Source organism: Saccopteryx bilineata, chromosome 7, assembly GCF_036850765.1.
Source record: "Saccopteryx bilineata isolate mSacBil1 chromosome 7, mSacBil1_pri_phased_curated, whole genome shotgun sequence".
NCBI classification, from domain to species: domain Eukaryota; kingdom Metazoa; phylum Chordata; class Mammalia; order Chiroptera; family Emballonuridae; genus Saccopteryx; species Saccopteryx bilineata.
In genome coordinates, this window is record NC_089496.1 from 108,299,101 (window position 1) to 108,321,207 (window position 22,107).

Genomic DNA, 22,107 nt, shown 5'->3' on the forward strand with positions numbered 1-22,107 from the left:
CTAGATAACGGGGGTGGCAGGCACCTGGCACCAGCTCCCCACCCCTGTCCCCAGCTGCCCCCATTCAGGGACCTTTGCCCTCAGTCAGATATGCGGTCATCCAATCAGGTTATTAAGGGTCCATCCTGACCAGCCAGGGCACAGAAGTAAAGGATGCCCGCCTTGGCCCACAGGAAGCTCATATTTCATGGAGGTCACAGTCCCACAGGCAAACCATGACGCTACAGAGAGAGCGGGAACTGGAGGAGAGGTGACCCAGACTGTCGGTGCTGGGGGTCCAGGCTAGCTTCCTGGGGGTGACACTAGAGCTGGTGCTAAAAGACCAGGGGGAGGCCCTGGCCGGTTGGCTCAGCGGTAGAGCGTTGGCCTGGCGTGCGGGGGACCCGGGTTCGATTCCCGGCCAGGGCACATAGGAGAAGCGCCCAATTGCTTCTCCACCCCGGCCCCCTCCTTCCTCTCTGTCTCTCTCTTCCCCTCCCGCAGCCAAGGCTCCATTGGAGCAAAGATGGCCCGGGCGCTGGGGATGGCTCCTTGGCCTCTGCCCCAGGCGCTAGAGTGGCTCTGGTTGCGGCAGAGCGACGCCCCGGAGGGGCAGAGCGTCGCCCCTGGTGGGCAGAGCGTCGCCCCTGGTGGGCGTGCCGGGTGGATCCCGGTCGGGCGCATGCGGGAGTCTGACTGTCTCTCCCCGTTTCCAGCTTCAGAAAAATACAAAAAAAAAAAAAAAAAAAGACCAGGGGGAACTTACAGGGAGTGAAGTGGGACGGGCAGTCCCCCAGTGCCCCCTCCTCCACTTAGAACCCCTCTCATAGCCTCAAGACTGGTCACCACCCCGACTCCTGTGACTTCGCCATCCCGCGTACAGCCATCGGGCAGAGTCGCCTCTGTCTGCCTCCCACCCCCCCAGCTCAGGTGACACAGCAGGATGCTCACTGAAAGCTCACACCACAGTCACTGAATGGAGAGCAGGTGACAAACTCAAGAGCCCTGCAGGGTTCAGACAGAGAGAAGCTGGGCTTGGCCAATGTCCTGGGCACTGCCAGCCAGAGGAGACAGCTCCAACACCACAGGACCATCCTGGCACAGAGCAAATCCCCAGTGGGGAAACAGAGCCCCACCCCACCCCCACCTTGGTGGCATGGCGGGCAAACCTTCCCAGGCTGAGGGCCCCCAGGAGCACAAGCCAAGATCGGGCTGGGGAAAGCAGAAGAGAGGCCAAGAAGCCCGCAGTGGCCTGTGGGCTGCACTGGGGCGCAGGGGCCGCTGAGGAGGGCTCGGGGTCCACAGACAACAGCAAGAAGCAAACGGTGACCTGGCCACCGTCACATTCCTACTCACTGGCCTTCTCCTGCCACTCAGCTGTGTTCCAGGCAGAGGGGCACCTCGGGGCCCTCCCGGGGAATGTGGGCACGTGCGTGGGTGCCAGAGCTGCTGGGCTGGCACTCAGGGGCTCCCTGGGCCTTCACTCACTCCTTGTCTCCTCTGCTCAGCAAGGATGTGTCTGCATTTGCTGCAGAGCCACCTCCCAGGTCGGCCCGGGCTCCTCATGCGACCCCTGACTCTGCCTCCAAGGGCATGAAGGGCCAGTGACAGCAAACACTGAGATTCCCCTTCCCCAGCTCCCCTGTTCTAGGGGAGCCCCACTCCTGGTCCCCTCATCGAGCACGTGACACTGCACGGACTAGCTGTGCAGTCCGTTTCTTCTGCTAACAGCACCCCAGTTCTGCACAAGGGCTCTTCGCGGCAGGACGGTGCCTCGACCTCCTGTGGCATAGGGTGGGCACGGGACATGAGTGTAGATGACCAGACACTCCCCACTGGCTCTGGGGTTCTGACTCCTGGACCAAGCGGGTGCTGGGGCCGGTTCACCCGGTCGGAACGCCCGCCGCCTGCCAGGGGCACCTGCTTCCAAAGCTGGTGCTGCCCCGTCCCTGCCCTTGCTGCGGCTTTGCTCTCCAGCCCTTCTGCATCCCTGCGGCTCTCTCCCAGAACGCTAGTGAACTCTCTTTTGGTGCAAGGCAGCCGACATCTCCGGCTGTTACTGACATCAGAGGAACCCTGGCCGACTTCGTGCCGAACTTCAAGTGGCTACGGGTGACGTAAGCCATGGCTCAGCGACTTGAGGAAGGGCCACAGTGACGTGTGAGCAGAGGTTTGCAGAACCACGAGGGAAGATCTCTCGGTTAATCCTGCCTCAACCGAAAGGATATTTATTGTGCAGTGTAGTTTTTTGGGGGTTTTTTAGGTCCTTTTTCCTTTTTTTTACAAAATGCAGCGTTTTCCTCTTTCTTTTCCCTTCTTCCTCTTTATGAAGGTCAAGTCAGTTCAACCGGGTTGCGCGTGCAGAGAATGCCCATCAACATAATCCCGAAGAAATGCTGACCGACAAGAAGGAGAGGGGCAACTTGAAGGCCCACTAGAAGGCCCGAAAGAGTCGTGGGCTGACCACCGCCCCCTGGGCTTTGGGCCTCCTGTTGGGGCAGCTAAAGAAAAGAAAGATGGGAGCAAGGGCCCCACCTGGCTTTCTGAGCCCTGTCTGAGGCTGGGCCAGCGGTGGGCACGACAGAACGGCACCGCCCGACAGCTCCCCAGGGAGTTGGGCCCTGGCCCTTCCTGACCACGGCAGGCTCCCGGGACCCAACGCCGACGTCCCCACTGGGCTCCTGGTTGTCCAGAGCTGATTTATTCCCAGTATACCCAGGATATGATGAAATTCCCACCAGTGTGTGTCACTCTGCAGCCGGCCTCTCTAAACCCTCAGGACCCTCTGCACCCACCGCGGGGAGGGTGAGCTGGTCACTAGGTGACAAGACTCACCCGCTGACATTTCACAGGACACGCGGTGTGCGCACAGACGTGCACGACCAGGCCTGGCTGGTGTCCACAGTGACGGTGACACAGAACAGTGAGCCTGGTCCCACTGGTAGCTCTCCCAGTGTGAAGCTTCTGTCCCCAAGCCGCCCTCAGGGCAGAGCCTGGTCTCCATGCGACTCCTTAGGTCATCAGAGCAGGTTCTGGAGTCAGATCCTCCACGGGGAAGATGAAGGCTGCCAATCACACTGCGGCGTCGGGGGCCATGTCTCTGGCCACGCCCTGCCTTCAGTAGAGACACAGCGTAGGTCTCTCTTGAACGAGGAACTAACTCGGACAGAAACCGGCAGAGTTCATCTCTGCCCGACTTCACGCTCCTTCCCGTCTCCTGCAGACAGCTGGCGGGAGGACCAGCGCACTCACGTCACTCTGTGCTTCTCCCGATGCCGTGAGCATCATGGAACCTCAGTGCCCCACAGCCACGTTCACACTCGTGCACGTGAGGGGAACACGTGGAGCCCACGGCCCTGGAAAGCAGGAGGGAGGCAGGTCCCAGGAGAAAGGAAGCCGAGAAAGGAGCAGCACCCTTGGGTGGAGGCTCTCACAGACGGGAACGGAGATGCAGTGGGGGGCCTGGGCTCCCCAGGCTCTGGGGGGGCTCAGGCACAGGCGGACCCCTTGGTGTCCCTGCTCTCCCAGGGGAAAGGCATCGGACTGCCTCGAACCCTGCTCTCCTGAGTTCAAACTTCAGGCCAACCTATGGCCTGCCAGGGATCCTGGCAGGGGCTGTTGAGCCCGATGCCAATGCTGGGCCACAGGGAACAGGAAGACCCTCGGAGCCCAGGCAGCTGGGCACAAGGCCTGACACTGTCACTCTTCCAACTGAGCGAGTCTAAGCTTAGCCTTGACTTCCTGATCTGACAAGCACAGAAGAAAGGGCCCGTTCCCCAAACCAGAGTGGTGGCTGCCGTGGGAACCACCACCAGACCGCCTGGAGCACACACCGCCCTCCGTCCCGGAGCGAGCGAGCAGAGCGCCTCCGCGCCCTCTGGCCTCCAGACTGCAGAAGGGGCTGGGAAACTTGGGGGGGGGGGAGAGGAAAGGGGGCTGGGCCTGGCCAGGGAAGAGGGTCACTCTGCAGAGAGAGACCCAGCCCGGCCTGAGTGTGGGCGTGCAGGAAGGAGCTGGGGGAACACTGTCCCCTAAGGTCACCCGTCTGGGCGGCCTGCCAGCAGCAGCAGCTAATGTTAGAACACGAGAAGGAAGAGCCCACCACTGGGCAGAGGAAAGTGGCAGAGTGGGGGAGAGGGGAACCACGTGGTCATCACCGCCCTCCGTGCGCGCCAAGCCTGCCTGGGGCACGGCAGGGCCCTGGCCACCTCTCCCGGGGCAAAGGCAAGACGGTGAGCGCTTTGTCCTTCATTGCTTCTGTTTGCCTTCATCTCTCTCTCCCAGCAGTGGGGGCAGTCACACTGTCACCAGCATTTGGTTTTTAGAAAATGGGGGACAAGAACATTTTAAACAGCCTCTGAGGAAGACAGGGAGGGGGCTGGCCAGGCCCCTCCCCACCCAGCGTTTCCAAGGCCCCCCAGGTGACTGTCACCTGCAGTGTTAGGTTGTCTCTCCTCTCTGCTGTGCCTCTGGGACCTGCTCCCATAATTCCAAAGTGGGCCATGGTGTTTCAACGTGGTGGGCCTTAACTGCCCACAACTATGACCTTCCTGGTCTGATCAGAGAACAAAAGAAGCCGGCTTCTCCATCTTTCCTGTTATTATCTTGATGGTACAGATGTGAGGGCGACGTTACCCGCTTAGGAAGCTGAAGCAAAGGCCTACTAACTTCCTCTCTCTCTCGCTGGCCACTCCAGGCACGCTCTCCCATCCGTCTCCCGGATGTCATCACCAGGCTGAGACCACCACTCGGGGGCTTTCCTTGGTTGGTTAGTCGGTGCCTGACGCCAGGAGGCCCGGCAAAGTGCTGGGGGGACCGCAGCCCCAGGAGCAGGGCCGAGGCATGCATGCTGGTCTCCGATGCGGGAGACACGGGCTTGGGCGGGAAGGCTGCATCCTGGCACCCTGTTCACAGCTGCGTGACCCAGGCCCCGCCCCGCCCCGCCCCATCCCAGCCTTCCCTGTCCCCTGGGCTCTGGAGCGGAGGAGCCGCAGTTTCCTATCAGTGTAACAGGGCAGAGGCAGAAGCACCCCTGCTGCTCCACAGGGTGCGGAGGGCTCCAGGGCAGGAAGGGACCTCTCCAAGCTGGCACAGCCCACGCTCCCGCTCCCGGGCTGCTGAACGCAGCCGTGCTCCCTGCCTGCCCTCTGCTCCGCTTGCGCTGCACAGCCAGGACTGGAGCCAGGCCTGCACTGAGGCCGACAACCTGGGGCGGGCCGGCATACTGACCCCGAGAGACTCTCGCCAAAGGTGGCCGCCCCTGCAGCTGACCTGCACACCTGGGAGTCAATGGGAGGGAAGAGAAGGGCGGGGGGGGGGGGGGGCAAAGCTCTGTGCTGGGTGGTTGCAGGCTTGGCTGGAGCAGCCGATGACGTTCCAAGAAGGGGAAAGGGTGTCGGGGAAGAAAAGACGACCCTGACCCATCACACAGCGGGAGTGGCCGCAGCAAAGCCCCTCTCTACCACCCGTTTGCTTCCCTCAACTTGCTCTCCTTTCCTTTCCAGAGAAGATGAGCCCCCCTCCCCCAGCTCAGGCGGGGAGGCCGCACTCCCCTGGCAGGAGCTCAGGGCACGTCTATCTGAAGGGCGGCTCAGCAGACCTCGGGCTCACAGCCAACCCCAGCCAGGTCCACCCTGAGATGGGACCAAGTTCAGCAGAGGCTGCTGAGGCCAACAGGGCAGGGCTCCTCCCGGGGGACCTCAAGAAGGCCCTCACCCCAGAGAAGGCCGTTCCTTTCTGGTCAGAGCTACTCAGACTCGGCAGGAAAACACCCACCAACAACAGAAAACAGGGCAACCTCAGCCGTGAGGCGGAGTGGCAGCCGGAGACACTCACACCACGGCAAGCTGAGCAGAGCCGGCCGTGGGAACGCACGCTCTGTCCCTCTCCAAACATCCGCTGGGTGCCCGCCACCTGCCAGGCCCGGTTTCAGGCATCAGGTGTTCAGCAACAAGCAAAAGAGACAAAACGCCTTGCCTTCAGGAAGCCCGCATTCTGGTGCAGGAGTCATTTAATACACGAGACCCAAAGTTAGAAAGTGCCCAGGAGGGAAAAGAGACAGGGAAAGGGGACAGAATGTGTGTATTCAGTGCCTGGGGTGGGGGGAGAGGGCGTAGTGGAATTAAAATTTAGGCTGACTGGCCAGAGAAGAAAGGAAAGGAGGGAGGATGCAGCTATGGGGGAGTCTTCCTGGTCATGGGAAGCGTGCAAAGGCCCTGAGGCAGGCTTATGCTTGAGCAAGGAGCCAGTGCAGCCTGAGCAGAGCGATCACGGGGGCCAGAGTACGCGGGGGTCGCACATCCTAGGAAGGGCTGTGCGTTTGCTCGGCCCACAGGGGAAGCCAGTGGAAGGTTCTGAGCAGAGGAAGGACAGATCTGACTTGCGTTCTCTCTGGCTGCTGGGTGGGGAAGAGGATGAAGGAGCCAGAAGCAGGGGACCAGTTCCCACAAGAACCCTGGCGAGAGAGGCCGGCATCAGTGAGGATGCTGAGATAGATAGTAAACGCAAGTCGGAAAGGCAGTGTCATGGGCAGAGCCCTGACTCATCCTTGTGCCATGCATCCAGCCCGGGGCCTGACACACCCAAGGTGCTCTGAAGGCCTGCAGAGTGGACACAGGTCTCGGTGGCTTTCGTAAGCTCCGGCGGGGGCCAGAGCCCCACCTGCCTGCTCCCAGCCTGACTGATGGAGAGTGTCCTGGAGGGAGCCCATGAGGGTGCCCATGTGGGAGACCCTGCAGGGCTGTGAGGGGCTGTGCCAGGAGGGGTGCCTGCAGACAGCGATCCCCTCGCTGCCCACAGATGCTGCAGGGAGTCCAGAGGTTGGTCCCATCCCCTCTGCAGGAGTGTTTCCGCCCGAATGGTACTTGTCCCTGCTGCTCCTGCAGGGAGGGGTAGCCCTGCTCACCCCAAGGAGGCGGGCTGCAGGCTCAGATGGGAAGCTGTTCTGTTCTCCTTCCGACAGCCAGCCTGTCCTCCTCTCTGGCCCAGCCCACCAGGCCATTTGTTCAGAGGACAACTCTGGCAGAGGGCAGCTGTCACCACGGCTCACTGTGTTGGCCACCAGCCTGTGCCTTCCTTCTCTAAAGTCTCCCACTCCTGACACTCCTGGGGCAGCCACTCTTGCCCTGCCCTGCCCTTTGGAGGTATGGCCTTATCTCGGGGCGGACGCCACCTCCCCTTACCGGGTGGAGACCAGAAGGAATGTGGGTCTCAGTCTGGCAGGGGCAGCAGAACCATGCATAGTATTATGGACAAGGTGCCAGCTGTCCCTCCCCGCTCCCCGGAAGACTCCGGTCCAGGCCGGCTACTTCCTTCTCGCAGCATTTAGCCAGGCTCTGGGTTCCTCCGCCCCAACCCCCGCCCTGGCTGGCAACGTCCCGCGAGTCCTGCTCTCGGGCACTCTGCACTCAGTCTGCTAGGCCTGCACACTCAGTCCACAGCCCCAGCTGGACGTCAGGCCTCAGAGAGGTCATCGGAGAAACCAAGTCCACTAGGTCCTTACCAGCTCTGGGTTGAAGGTCCTGCAGGTGACGGAGTCGGTGCCCTGGCTGTCGAGGGTCTTGCTCAGGATCATCACCATGGTAAGGACCTCAGGAGCTGGGCTCTGTCCCAGGGTGGGCGCGAGCCATCTTCCGCTGGGCGAACCTGGGCAGAGGCGGTCTCCCGGGTACCTCCCAGGTGACCCAGGTCAGCGGAAACAGCACCCCATCGGCTGCTCACGCTCGGGGTGGGGCTCTGGCTGGAAATGGCCCAGTGTGGTCAGCTCCCTGGGAAGATAAGGGAAGGCAAAGGGGTTCAGGCCTGGGGAAGGGCAGGGCCCCAAGAGAGCTGCCCACTCCCCTCCGGGCCGGACCCGCCTCCCCACTGCTGGCTCCCCGAAGGCCAGCATCACCTTCTCAAGAGTCTCCTCCCAGCATGCCGGCCCCGGAGGGTCCCTAGAGCCAACACCCTGATGGCCACAACAACGCATCTCAGTTCAGCCACCTGACACCTTCATGTCCTCTCTCAGGGTCTCACACTCTGCGGTCCCCCAAGTGTCATCAAGTCGTGTGACATCTTATAGGGAGCTGGCTCTGCAGACAGCTTCAGTGTCTGCCTGCCTGGGGCTGGGGGGGGGGCGCCGCACATGTACCAACCCAGCTGTCGGCCCTCGGGCAGCCAACTAGCACCAGGGGACCCACAGTCAGCAAGGTGCCCGGGCTTCTGCCCCCAGCTGTGGACAGAAGTGACTGGGCAGCTCAGGAGGGTCCATGCCAAGGCACCTAACGCCCACCCTTGGAAGCACCCCACAACCACAACGGCGCATTTGCAACCCTGAAACCCCAGGGGCCTCTGTAGCTTTGTCCCCTTCCCCAGAAGGAGGCAAAGCAAGTCACGGCCCAGGCAGGGCCAGCCCACACCACTCTGAGCTCCCGGCAGCACTGGGACCCTCCTCACTGGCCGGTTGGCTCAGTGGTAGAGCGTCAGCCTGGCGTGCAGAAGTCCCGAGTTCGATTCCCGGCCAGGGCACACAGGAGAAGTGCCCATCTGCTTCTCCACCCCTCCCCCTCTCCTTCCTCTCTGTCTCTCTCTCTTCCCCTCCCGCAGCCGAGGCTCCACTGGAGCAAAGATGGCCCGGGCGCTGGGGATGGCTCCTCGGCCTCTGCCCCAGGCACTAGAGTGGCTCTGGTCACAACAGAGCGACACCCCGGAGGGGCAGAGCATTGCCCCCTGGTGGGCAGAGCGTAGCCCCCTGGTGGGCGTGCCGGGTGGATCCCGGTCGGGCGCATGCGGGAGTCTGTCTGTCTCTCCCTGTTTCTGGCTTCAGAAAAATACAGGAAAAAAAAAAAAAGTGATGACACGAGACATAGCTCCACAGAAAGGCCACTCCTACGCGGTCATGAGAAACAGACCGCTTGGTGCAGGAAAATGCTTTTAGAATCCGATGCTCTGTGTAAAAATGAATTGCGCCCTGGAATTTACTTGCCGTCCAGGTTGTAAATCATATTTTCCTGTTTACTTCGATTAGAGTTTACGGTGGGTGTTACTGAAATTGTTCAATTACGGGCCAGCTGGCAAGCACTGGACAATTACCTTCCCCTGTTCTTCGAAAACAAGGTTCATCCAAAGTGCAAAAGCAGGGACGGGAGGAGGGAAATCAATACATTGTCAAAGGGCTGACTGCTCAGGGTGGGGTGGGGTGGGGTGGGGGGCCCAGAGGAGTCTGCCAACTCCCGGCTCCACCAGGAGACCCTGCATGGTCCCAACACCACACTGACCCAGAAGCGACATGTTCTGACCAAGGGTGATCTGCTCAAGGAAGGAATTTCAGACCACTCACCCAAGCTCTGGCCAGACAGCCAAGCCAGAAGTGCCCATCAGGCCCTGGACACTTGGCTCAGGAGCAAGCCAAGGCGGGAGAGTGCCCAGAGGGGTGCTCTTGGGCTGTCCCTTCAAAGGGACCCTTTGTGTTGCCCTGGTGGTGAAGGCGAGGCCTGACGGTGGCCATCTTTCTGGGTGCAGCTGTGATTCCCGTCTGGGGCCGCCAGCCACGGGCCCGAGGCTGCAGCGAGGTGACCTACCCATCTGCCATTTCCTTCTTCTCTAAAGGGGCAGGAGGGTTCAGTGGTTAGAAGCCCAGGTCCCAACCGAGCACAACTGGATTGGAATCCCAGTTTCTTTGTTTTGTTTTTGTGACAGAGACAGAGAGAGACAGGGAGAGGGACAGGTAGGGACAAACAGACAGGAAGGGAGAGAAATAAGAAGCATCAGCTCGTAGTTGCGGCACCTTAGTTGTTCATTGATTGCTTTCTCATATGTGCCTTGACTGGAGTGGGGGGGCTACAGCAGAGTGAGTGACCCCTTGCTCAAGCCATCAACCTGGGCTCAAGCTAGCAACCATGGGGTCATGTTGAAGATCCCACGCTTAAGCCAGTGATCTCCAGGTTTCGAACCTGGGTCCTCTGTATCCCAGTCCGACGCTCCATCCACTATACCATGGCCTTGTCAGGCTGAAATCCCAGCTCTTGAAATGTACTGAGTGACTTTTGCCAAATCACTTACTTTCTGAGACTCAGTCTCCCTCTCTGTGCAATGGGGACGGCCACGGCTGCCTCAGATGATCACTGTCTCCGTGAAAATGAAGCCCAGCTCATCTGAGGAAATGCCCAATTAACAGAAGCGACTGCCACTCATTTCACAAGGGAGCCTGTGGGGCATGGCGCTCTCTCAGCGATGAACACCCAAGCATCTGTCCTCTCAAATGTTTTAAAGGGAAATGCCATCAAAATTTTTTCAAAGCTTAGTTCCATCAAGTGAGAACTGGCTCTTACAGCCCATCCCTCTGGTGAAACAGTAGGTGGCCAGTAAGAACGATGCTGTGGACATCTATTGCCATGGAAACAGGTTAGCCCCTCCAATGCAGTGGCCAGGCACCAAGCACAAAGCCAGATGGAGGTGTCCTGGCTCTCAATGCTCTGTCCCCACTGGAGCCCCTACAGGACACCAGGGCTCACCGAGGTCACAATGGGCGGTGAATACCAGAGTGCCTGGGACCTAGAAGGTCAGCAAACATGGCGGACACAGGAAGAAGAAGAGGAGGCCCAGGACAACCCCAGTCCTCAGGGTCCAGGAAAGAGAGTGCTGTGACCGCAGGTGCTGCACGGACCACCGGCAGGCAGAGAAGAGGACACTGGAGCAGAGTGGTAAGCAGACCAGGAATACCATGTCGCCTTCAACACAGTTTTAACGAGTCCATTTTAACAGTATCAATGTGAACACTCGCCAAGATACTCTTTAGTGAACACAGCAAGAGAGGGTTCCAGCACAGTCCCACGGCCAGAGAGGCCTCAGGAAGGGACCGGGGCACCAGGGCAGGAGAAGGCCTTACGTGCTGTTGGAATAGGTCACCCAGTGCCCACGATACCTTTCTGATTAAAAAGAAAATAGGCAAGATTTCAAGAAGAACGAGAGAGACGCCCGAGCAGAGGAAAGCGTGTGAGGAAAGCGTGTGAGGAAAGCGTGGCGGCCTGCCCCACCCAGGTGTGTAGGGGGACAGTGAGCAACTGGTGGCTGGAGCAAAGGGGACACGGAGAGAGAGCAGCAGCAGGACAAGGAGCTGGAAAGGCAAGATTCGAATCAGACCCAGAGCTCTGAATGCTGGACTGAATGAAGACTTACTTTCTCACGTGGCCACAGGGCGGGGGTCCCCAAGGGGCCAGAGTTGGCCGCTCTGACCTGTGACAGTGGCTGTGTCTGACCCTTTGCCATGCCTAACACAGTGCCTCGAATACAGTAAGAGCTCAATACACGTCTGGAATTAGGCTCAATCGAGCAACATCTGAAATGGTCCGGGCACATTTCTCAGACCCCATGACGTGAATCCAGACCAGCAGAGCCTGGCGCGAGCTGGAATTCTCTGGGAATCCTTTGATCCCTGGTGTGGCCAAGTTCCCTGGGGAATGTCGGTGTCCCTGAAGAGACTTGGAACCCAGTCCAAAAACGGGGCCAGGGACTTCTCAGGAAGTCAGGGGCTTGACCTTTGGAACGGACTACTGGGTACACGGTTCCACCCAACCTAAAAAGGAGGTGCTCCAGAGCCCACAGGGGGCAAGGCCATTTCTGGGGCACAGCCCCTGCCTGGAGGACTTTCTTCTTCACTTGTATTAAGAGCAGCTTCTACCGACTGAACACCTACTGTGTACCAGGTACGTTATACACATCAGCTACATGATAGGTTCAATCATCCCTATTTTATAGACTGGAGAGCTTGTGTTTGAACCAGTTCCTAGGCCTGTGCTTCCTGCCTCTCCACCCCAAATGCATCCTTCAAAAGCCCACGCAAGCATCTACCATCCGACCCAGCAAGGGCACTGCTTGGGTTTATCCCAGAGAAACGCAAACTTAGTCCCACAAAACCCAGCCTGAGAAACCTTCCTAACAGCTTTATTCCTAACAGCCAAAGCCAGGAACCAACCTCGCTGTCTTTCAACAGGTGAGTGGTTAAGCCAATCATGCTACAAGCATACCATGGGATCCTACTCAGCATCAAAGAGAAATTATGCTGAGTGAGAAAGCCAGCCACCAAAGGTTAATGATTGCATGAAGCCATTTACATAATATTCTTGAAATGATAACATTATAGAAATGAAGACTAGATTAGTGGTTGCCAAGGGTGTGGGAGGGGGTGTGGAGTGGGAGAGGGTGCGGAGTGGGGGGTGCGGAGTGGGGGGTGTGGAGTGGGAGGTGTGGAGTGGGGGGTGTGGAGTGGGGGGTGTGGAGTAGGAGGTGTGGGGTAGGAGGGATGTGGGGTGGGAGGGGGTGTAGAGTGGGGGGGTAGAGTGGGGGTGGGGGTATGGGGGGAGGAGTGGGGGTGGGGTGGGGGGTGGAATGGAGGTGTGGAGTTTGGGGTGTGGGGTGGGAGGGGGTGTAGAGTGGGGTGTGTGGAGTGGGGGGTGTGGAGTAGGGGGTGGGGAGTGGGGGTGTGGAGTAGGAGGTGTGGGGTGGGAGGGGGTGTGGAGTGGGAGAGGGTGCGGAGTGGGGGGTGTGGAGTGGGAGGTGTGGAGTGGGGGGTGTGGAGTAGGAGGTGTGGAGTGGGGGGTGTGGAGTGGGAGGTGTGGAGTGGGGGGTGTGGAGTAGGAGGTGTGGGGTAGGAGGGGGTGTGGGGTGGGAGGGGGTGTAGAGTGGGGGGAGGAGTGGGGGTGGGGGTGGAGGTGGAATGGAGGTGTGGAGTTTGGGGTGTGGGGTGGGAGGGGGTGTAGAGTGGGGGGTGTGGAGTGGGGGGTGTGGAGTGGAGGGTGTGGAGTAGGAGGTGTGGGGTGGGAGGGGGTGTAGAATGGGGGGTGTGGAGTAGGAGGTGTGGGGTGGGAGGAGGTGTGGGGTGGGAGGAGGTGTGGGGTGGGAGGGGGTATGGGGTGGGAGGGGGTGTGGGGTGGGAGGGGGTGTGGAATAGGAGGTATGGGGTGGGAGGGGGTGTGGAGTAGGGGGTTAGGGGTGGGAGGGGGTGTGGAGTAGGGGGTGTGGGGTGGGAGGGGGTGTGGGGTGGAAGGGGGTGTGGGGTGAGAGGGAGTATGGGGTGGGAGGGAGGTGAGTGTGGTACGGAAGGCAACAGGAGGGTACCCTTGTGGTGACGTTGCTCTGTATCTTGATTGCATGGGTGTCCATTCCCTGCTGTGATCGCTTTGCAAGATGTAACTATTGGGGAAAACTGAGCACACGGTACATGGGATTTCCATTGTTTGACAACTACATGTGAGTTTACAATGATCGCAAATTTTAAAACTTAAATTAAGAAAGCCCATTCAATCTATGCATTGGTCAAAAATGCAAACTTAAACACCAAGAGTCAACTTGTACTGTGTACAAATATAAGAATTTTTTTTTTCTTCACAAGATGCCCACACGGTGGCTGCTGCCTGCACCCAGGACCACGGGCAAAGTCAGGTGAAGACACCAGCTATGGGGCTGGGCAGCCCTGGCCTTTACCTTCGGAGAGTCTCTGACTTCTATTTCCTTATCTTTAAAATAAAAGGGAATAACACCTTCACTCTGGGGAGTGGCTGGCAGATTTAGACAAGAAAATGTGTGTGAGAACAGCACAGAATGGGGGCGTAAACGGTGATGGACAGAGACATGACTTGAGGGGGTGAACACACCACACAGTGTACAGACATGTGTTGTCGAATTGGGCACCTGACACCTGTATAATTATGTAAACTAGTGTCACCCTAATAAATTTTTTTTTTTTTTTTTTTTTTTTTCATTTTTTCTGAAGCTGGAAACAGGGAGAGACAGTCAGACAGACTCCCGCATGCGCCCGACCGGGATCCACCCGGCACGCCCACCAGGGGGCGACGCTCTGCCCACCAGGGGGCGATGCTCTGCCCATCCTGGGCGTCGCCATGTTGCGACCCTCCTGGGTGTCGCCATATTGCGACCAGAGCCACTCTAGCGCCTGGGGCAGAGGCCACAGAGCCATCCCCAGCGCCCGGGCCATCTTTTGCTCCAATGGAGCCTTGGCTGCGGGAGGGGAAGAGAGAGACAGAGAGGAAGGCGCGGCGGAGGGGTGGAGAAGCAAATGGGCGCTTCTCCTATGTGCCCTGGCCGGGAATCGAACCCGGGTCCTCCGCACGCTAGGCTGACGCTCTACCGCTGAGCCAACCGGCCAGGGCCCCCTAATAAATTTTTAAGAACAGAGAGAGCAAGAGCAGCGCAGAGAAGACACTACATTGGTGCCCACTCCCCTGGGAGCAAGCAGCCACTGTGGTCAGCACTTCTGTCTGTCAACATATCCCGGCCTGTCTTCTGCAGTCTCCTTGACCTGTGTTTAAATCTCACATTGGCCCTGGCCGGTTGGCTCAGCAGTAGAGCGTCGGCCTGGCGTGCGGAAGTCCAGGTTCGATTCCCAGCCAGAGCACACAGGAGAAGCGCCCATCTGCTTCTCCACCCCTCCCCCTCTCCTTCCTCTCTGTCTCTCTCTTCCCCTCCTGCAGCCGAGGCTCCACTGGAGCAAAAGATGGCCTGGGCGCTGGGGATGGCTCCTTGGCCTCTGCCCCAGGTGCTAGAGTGGCTCTGGTCACAACAGAGCGACGCCCCGGATGGGCAGAGCATCGCCCCCTGGTGGGCGTGCCAGGTGGATCCTGGCTGGGCGCATGCGGGAGTCTGTCTGACTGCCTCCCCGTTTCCAGCTTCAGAAAAATACAAAAAAAAAAATCTCACATTGTCACTTCCCTGTCTCCACATCTACTCCCACCTCTCCACTGAGACTCCCTGTCCAGTGCTCATGGCAGGCGGAGGGCCTCCCGCCCCGCCCCCCGCATACATCTGGAGTGCCCACTGCCCATAGGAGGGGAGCCTGGTAAGGGTCCCCCCTCGGCAGGCACCCAGCCCATTCAGGGAAGCCACGCTCTCAGCCTCCAACCCCAGGAGCTTCCGCTCAGTGACTCAGCTTCCCCAGGGTTTCCATCGAGAGCGGAAAGGGCAAAGTCAGACTTTCCAATGACTGCAAACCCACTTCCCTGTCCACCCTCGTGTTCCCTGGCTGCAGATACAGTGGCAGAGGGCCCTGGTCACCCCCCACCCAAGTCCTTACCCAAAGGGTGTGTCTGCCCAAGGACAGCCCTGAGCTCCCCAGTGCTATGCCCAGAGCCAGGCCTGCAGGGTGGGAGGGGACACAATGTTGGTTGGCGGGCACTAAGCAACGCTGCCCGCAGTCCACGGGGGGCCCCAGGGTCCAGGGCCCTGGCAACCTGTTCCAGAGCCACCTCCAGCCCATGAGCCCCACATAACACACTCCGGCCTCCACCTCCCTTCTCCCTGAGCACCAAGCCGAGGCCAGCTCTGTTCCTTTAATCACCACCCATTCCTACAAACAGGACTTGCTCTTAGCAATGGTCCCGTTTTCCAGATGAGAAGACGGATGATACAAGAAAATAAATCGAGCACTTGCCCACGATCCTACGGCGAGCAGTGAATCCAGGTCTGCGTCCTCAGCCACTCGCTCTGACACCACCAGGGACAGGGGACAGATGTGCAGTCTTGCCTGAGTCCTTCCTGACATGTAACTTCCTTCCTTCTGCCCTGCAAGCTTCACGATACTTCCATGCGTTTGCGACCCTTGAACCCAGCTGTCTGTTATCACTGCAGTCAGGGACTCTCAGCTCCCAGCAAAGGGGAACCCTGCCTCATGCGTGCCAAATGCACGTTGATATGCAAAAAAAAAAAAAAAAAAAAGTACGGCCTCTAAAAATCTGTGTCACTCGTAAGCAGATTAAAGGAGTTTACCAAAGGCTTCTGTCCTGCATTTCCAAAGAGTTCTCCCTTCGAAAGAAACTGACCACGCCGGGAAGCGCCCACGCAAGGACACTCTCCCTTCTTCCAGCCTTGACCTGCAGGCGGCGGTGACTGTGCAGGTTAGTCCGCCAGCGACGGGACGTCTCCCCGCCCTACACACAGGACTCAGAGCGAAACCTAAACTCGACCTCGGCCACGGACAGTGGCTTTCCTGATGGCCCGAGCAAGCCATTCCTCTTCATGAGGCAAAGGAAACGGGATGAAAACAAGTTCCACGAGGCTTCGGGAAGGATGCGTGCACTTTTCAACCCCTGTGGCTTCGGCCGGCGCAACGAAAGCAGCCGGCAGGGAGGATCGGGAAGCAAACTGATGACCGCTCGGGGCAGCACGTAACTCAGGGGTCACGCACCCTCTGCCAGACCCTGGGACAAACTAGCAGAGGGCTGGGCAGAGCCCGTGGTCAGCCGGTCAAGGCTACATCTGCCGATGGAAGAGAATTAAAGCTGCCCTGGGGATGCCTTCTGCTTGTGTTGTTTTGTTTTTGTTTTTGTTTTTCTTAGTTCCCGCTGATTTGAGAGAGAGAAAGAGAGGAGCATCGGCTCACTGTTCTGTTTAGTTGTTCCACTTAGATGTGCACTCACTGGTTGCTTTTCATACGTGCCCTGACTGGGAATCGAACCCATGACCCCAGCACGTTGGGAGGATGCTCTATCCACTGCGCTGCCCAGCCCGGCTAGGGCCTGCTGGCTGTTCTTGTAACTAAGTCATCTGAGTTTAAAGGAAAGAAGTTAAAAGTTGCCTAGGAACTTGCTCAAGAACCCATACTGCCCCAGACTGGAAAGAGAGTCAGGAGCGTCAGTAAGAGGACATGTCCAGGGAACGTGCATCTCCCAGACTGCCCTGGGACATTTAAACTCACCCCCTGCGCCTGGGATCCCAGTCCTCAGGTCCTGAAAGATCACTGCAGTGCCTCATCACCTCCAAAACAGTCAGAAAAAGAGATGTGTGAAACCTCTTTAGCCCAAACCTGTAACACCACGGATATGCTCAATACCAAACACTACTGATTGATGGACACTCCACCACAGAGGCAGTATTCAGAAAAAAAAGTACATTGTTTTCTTTTTCTTTTTTTCCATTTTCCTAGAATCTTCTTGATTTGTATTTACAGAAATTAACAGGTGACACAGAGTGTACCTTTTAAGAGAACGTGAATCGCCATGGCGACAGCACCAGGCCCTACACTTACAGCATGCTCCGAGCAACCCTATGTGTGGGTGCCACTGCCGCCCCATTTTACAGAAGGACAACCCGAGGCCAAGGTCCACCAGCTGCGAAAGGTAAAACAAGAACTCAAGCCACATCTGCTCAACTCCAAAGTCTTTGTCTTAACCCTTGTCCTCCAGGACCTGTGAATTCCATCATCACTGTTTTGTAAGCATTTGATGTCTCAGTTCACGTGACCCAACACTGAAGCACAGACACTAGGGTTTCCATACACCCCTTCCCTCCACAGCTCACCCTGAGGCATGCCAGGCCGCACATGCACTTTCTGGAACTTAATGCTGAAAAGCAGCCCTTGGGGTTCAAGGGTCCTGAGCAGGGTGCGCACGGGTCACAGTCAGGGCCAAAGGCCTTCGAAGTGCCTCCCCGGAGAGCCGGGGTGCTCCCAGCCTGGGGGTGGGGGGCTTCTGCGGGCTTCCTGCTACACCAGCCGGGAACTGCGCCCATCCCCCCCGCCCCCCAGGTCTCTGCTGCCTGCTCCACATGCGCAGTCTGGGTGTGGACCTGACTCTATCACCCTTTGCACTCAGCACAGAGTACGCCCAGGCAATAACAAAATTACTGTATCTGCATCCAGAAGTCACACCTCCAGTGCCAGCCCAGTGCCAGCCCAGTCCCGGCCCAGTCCCAGTCCCAGGCCCAGTCCCAGCCCAGTCCCGGCCCAGTCCTAGTGCCAGCCCAGTCCCGGCCCAGTCCCAGTCCCAGGCCCAGCCCAGTCCCGGCCCAGTCCCAGGCCCAGTCCCGGCCCAGTCCCAGTGCCAGCCCAGTCCCGGCCCAGTCCCAGTCCCAGGCCCAGTCCCAGGCCCAGTTCCAGCCCAGTTCCAGCCCAGTCCCGGCCCAGTCCCAGGCAGGTGAGCTACAGGGCCCTGGTAGGGGGCGCTATGCAACCTTGCTAGGCTCCTTTTTTCCCTGTGTGATTGGTGTGTGAGAAATTTTCTTTGCTCTGCTGACTCAGGTGGAAGGTTAAGGAGGTCAGACCCTCCAAGGTGGGGACGACCTACCTAATGTCCCCAGATGTCCTAGAGCACAAGTCTGAGCAGCCAGCAGGCCTTAGCAAAGGCTTATAAAGGGGCTGACAAAGAGCACCTCCCCCAGCTACAGCCTGAGCAGATGGGGGCAGGAAATACACACTATGAATCGTCCAGGCAGGGGGCTGGCTGTCTGTTGGACATCCAAATCCAGCCCTGATGCTCACACTCACTCGGATCTCATCTGCGTGGGACAGGTGAGGACACTGGGCTCAGAAAGGCTGGCCGGCCTGCCCAAAGCCACACAGCTGACGTGCAAAGTGCCCGCTGTCCCTAGCGAGGGCAAACGTACAAGCCCCTTCCACTGGCTGCAGAGGGAGGCCCGTCTCCACGGTGCCTCCCGCAGTAACTAGATGAACCCCGACACCCTGGCCTTCTCATCCTTCCGCTCATCAAAGGCCACCAAGGGGGCGGCATTTGGGGAAGGGCGAACAGTCACATTACCCCACTAGGAAGGGACCCGCCCTGTGCCCTTCCTTGGCTGACAAAGTGGCCTGGGCTCCCCGATGAGACTCTCTTCATGGAGGGGGAGGGGGTTCTTAAAAAAAATAAAAATAAAAAAAATTAAATGAGCCACTCAACCAGGTTGGGACTCTGTCCTCTGGAACTTGATGCAGCCACTCTCACAGTGTCACGGGGACTTTCTGCTCTTTTTTCCCTTTCTTTTCTTTTTTTAAGCCAGTAACATTTTGAGAGGAGGGGGAGGAATGACATTACTCAGGGACATGAAAGTGTTGAGACCCAGAGCCAAAACAAATCTGAACATGGGAACGAGACGGCCCACGTTGCTTCTTGAAACTGAGGCCAGCTGTACGCACCGCCTGTCACGAGCCCATTCATCAAGCGGGAGGGATGGACAGGCGCGTTTCCTATAAGCCCTCCGTCCTTCTCACTCCCTCCCATGCCTGTCAGTTTCTAACCCACCACCAAACGCTGCGAAAGAAGAGTGTGTTGTGGCCCAGGATTTGCTGAGCAGACTCAAAAGGAAGGAAACGAAGGCCTGGGGAAGGGAGGGGGGGACCGGTACTCACAGAGTGCGCAGAGCTCCGCACCACCTCCTCCTCCGCCTCAGCCCAGGGCGAGGGAGAGAAGGCTGAGAACAGGGTGGCGCAATGCAGCCAGGGGCCCCCCCGAGATAATCTACTGAAACCTTAAGCCACTTAGCCTAAGACGACCATGACCTGTTCTTCAGTCAGACCTATTTAGAAGCACAGCAAAAAAGAAGAAGAAGAAAAAGAGGAGTGGAAAATAAAATATTAAAAACAAAAACTCAAAATGGAGAAGCCCAAACAAGGAGCAGTATGGCCCGGGCAAAGACAGCAGACCCAGGGAACAAGGGTGCTGGGCAGCTCTGCCTGCTGGCCGGGTCACGTCCCCTTCTCTGGGTTTCAGTTTCCTCACCTGCCCAATGGGAAGCAGGGGCCAGAGGAGCTCTGGGTCTGACCAGGGCGGGACTAAGTGCAGCCACAAGCGGGCTGTGGGCGTTAGCCAACTGCCTCTCTCAAGCCTCAGTCTCCTCACCTGTGACAGGCACACAAGAACCGGAGTGAGCATGGGACTCTCAAGGCGGATGTGCAGGCCGTGTGAGCTGGGAGGGAGGGGGCTGAGCACACACGGATGTCTGTCCTGGGTGGGGGGGCTGTGTGGGTCCACCTACCGCTCCTGCTCAAGCTGACCTGCTGTGCTCAGGGTCCCAGGACACGGAACCACAGCAAAGGCCCCACCCTCACACCCCACCATCAAGAGCCTCAACTATGACCTCCCACGCAGCTGCGTGGGAGGCAGGTGACACGGAGCGGGGAGGTGGGGATGCAGGAACCAGCCCGCCTCGTACCTATCTGCGGGGCAGAAAGGAGGGTGTTTGCACTAATGCACTGTCCAATCTCCTCCTTAAGCACATTGACCCACGTTGGTGTCTTCTGGTAACACTAATAATGTTCTGCATTAAGGAGGTCCTTGGAGGGCCAGGAAGTTAGTTACTCAACAGTTCTCATGCCTTCATCTCCTACCTCCTATAAGAAAAATATCCTCTTCCTCCCCTCCAAAAAATAAGAGTTTACAGACTCTCAGGACCCACAGACAGCCACATGCTGTCCCCCCTGCAAGGCTGTCACCCCCGCCCAGGCTGCCTGCCCATCTTTCCTACCCGAGTGGCTCCCGAAGCCCTGTGGTCAGCCCCGTGGTCAGGGAGAAGCATTCCTGTTCCAGCTGGCCACATACCACGCTGCTCTCCCAGAGCCCCAGGCCACCAGGCCACCCCATGGAGAGAATGTAATCTCTCAGCAGCTGGCACTTGGATCACAGCTGGGAGGGGACACGGCTGGGAGGGGACACGGCTGGGAGGGGACACAGCTGCGAGGGCAGCGATCTCGTTATCTCACGGCCCGGGGTCTGGTAGCAAAAAAAAAAAAAAAATCAGTATGACAAGTTGTATCACCCTGGAAAACACGAAAGGTGAGCCAGGAGAGGGGGAAGGGGCTCTTTAAGAACTGTTGAGCACGGAGAGCCACCAACTTTCTCATCGGCCACCCACACAGAGGTCACAGTCTGACCTCAGGTCACACACCAGGACCGCACCTCTCTCCCAGCTCTGGGGTAGAAGGTAATCCGGGGGGCTAGCTCACCGACAGAAACCCTGTTGTCCTCTCCCCTCTGCCTCGTCCACACTGCAAACTCTACCCCATGTGCAAGAGGACGGTCATCATCAGCCAAAACAAAGGTCAGGGGAGAGACGCAGCTGGCTGACAGACAGGTCTGTCCGAACAACAGGTACCCCTGGACCCCCAGGCACCTCCCAGTTAAATCCCCAAAGCCACCTCTCTGTACCCCCGAGCTCTGAAGTGCAGGACAGACTACCCAGATCACTCTGGAGACGGGCGGTAGCAGCCCGGAGGAGAAGGGGAAGCCACTGCATATGTAAGAACAGCCATCTGTCTGCAGAGAGACCAAACAGCACCAGACTGTGGACTCTTTAGACGGAGAAAGAGGCTCCTGTAAGAAGGGCTTCCCTGGGGTTCTAATTCAAAGCCCAGCCCAGCATTCTGCTCTGAATTACTCAGAACGGGCCATGGAATAAACATAAGCAGCTTGGGGGAGCAGCTGCTTAGTGGGTCTTGAGCTCCTTTTTTTTTTTCTTTTTAATTTTTGGCAGGGCGTGGGGGTGGGAGAAGGGAGGGGCTCCTCATTTGCAAACCATCTCTACTTCCTTCTCAGCACTCTGGATATGACACCAGGGGCCTCCCCTGCTATAAGCAAAGACCTTGAGGGGGTGGGGGGTGGGGCTAAAGAGGAAATGACACAGCCAGCCCAACTCCGGGGCTTATAGGAAAGCTACCTCCAGAGCCTTCCTGCGTCTCTCGCCAGCTCCACGGGAGACTCAAAACCAGGCCCTGAGAGTGTTCGCCCGCCGTCCCAAGGTGAGCAGATCCTGTTCCCAAAGAAACGGATTCGCTCCATTGTTTGTCCACAGCGCACCCCAAAGTGCCTGGTGAGCTGCCAACCACGCCAGCTGCTGCTGCTGCTGTAGAGCTGTCCTGTCCCTGTCCTCATTGTCACCGTCCCCCGGGCAGAGCCATCCGAACCAGGTTTGGGTGCAGGCTTGCCTTGCCGTCCAGGAAGCTCATTTCACTACGTCAGTAGCAAAGGCCTCTGCGGCCGGGCCTCAGAGCACGTCCACAGCCCAGGACAGGACAGCCTAGAGCCCGGAACACAGGAGGGCTGCACGTAAAACTCCCCAGTAATGAGGGCCTCCCCTGCCAGGGGTATGACCAGGGGAGAACAGCAGTGATGGTCAATGCTCCCAGAGTTAAAGTAACAAGAATAAAGTTAAAATATATATATATATATATATATATGGCCTGACCAGGCAGTGGCGCAGTGGATAGAGCGTCGGACTAGGATACAGAGGACCCAGGTTTGAGACCCCAAAGCCGCCAGCTTGAGTGCGGGCTCATCTGGTTTGGGCAAGGCTCACCAGCTTGGACCCAAGGTCGCTGGCTCGAGCAAGGGGTTACTTGGTCTGCTGTAGCCCCACGGTTAAGGCACAGAT

General features: G+C 58.3%; 1 protein-coding gene across 7 annotated transcripts in view; it reads right to left on the bottom strand.

Annotated features, from left to right (window-relative positions):
• The window catches only part of FAM53B (family with sequence similarity 53 member B), a 109,612-nt gene that overhangs the window by 64,807 nt on the left and 22,698 nt on the right, over positions 1 to 22,107 (bottom strand). For 3 of the 7 annotated variants that reach the window (XM_066239651.1, XM_066239657.1, XM_066239658.1), the window contains exon 2: positions 7,481 to 7,745. In XM_066239651.1, coding sequence (XP_066095748.1) covers positions 7,481 to 7,558 — 78 coding nt within the window. In that variant the 5' untranslated portion in view covers positions 7,559 to 7,745. Of the gene's footprint in view, positions 1 to 7,480; positions 7,746 to 15,399; positions 15,550 to 19,090; positions 19,178 to 20,205; positions 20,297 to 22,107 lie in introns of those variants that run through there. The other 4 variants (XM_066239656.1, XM_066239655.1, XM_066239654.1 and 1 more) reach the window with 4 other exon arrangements.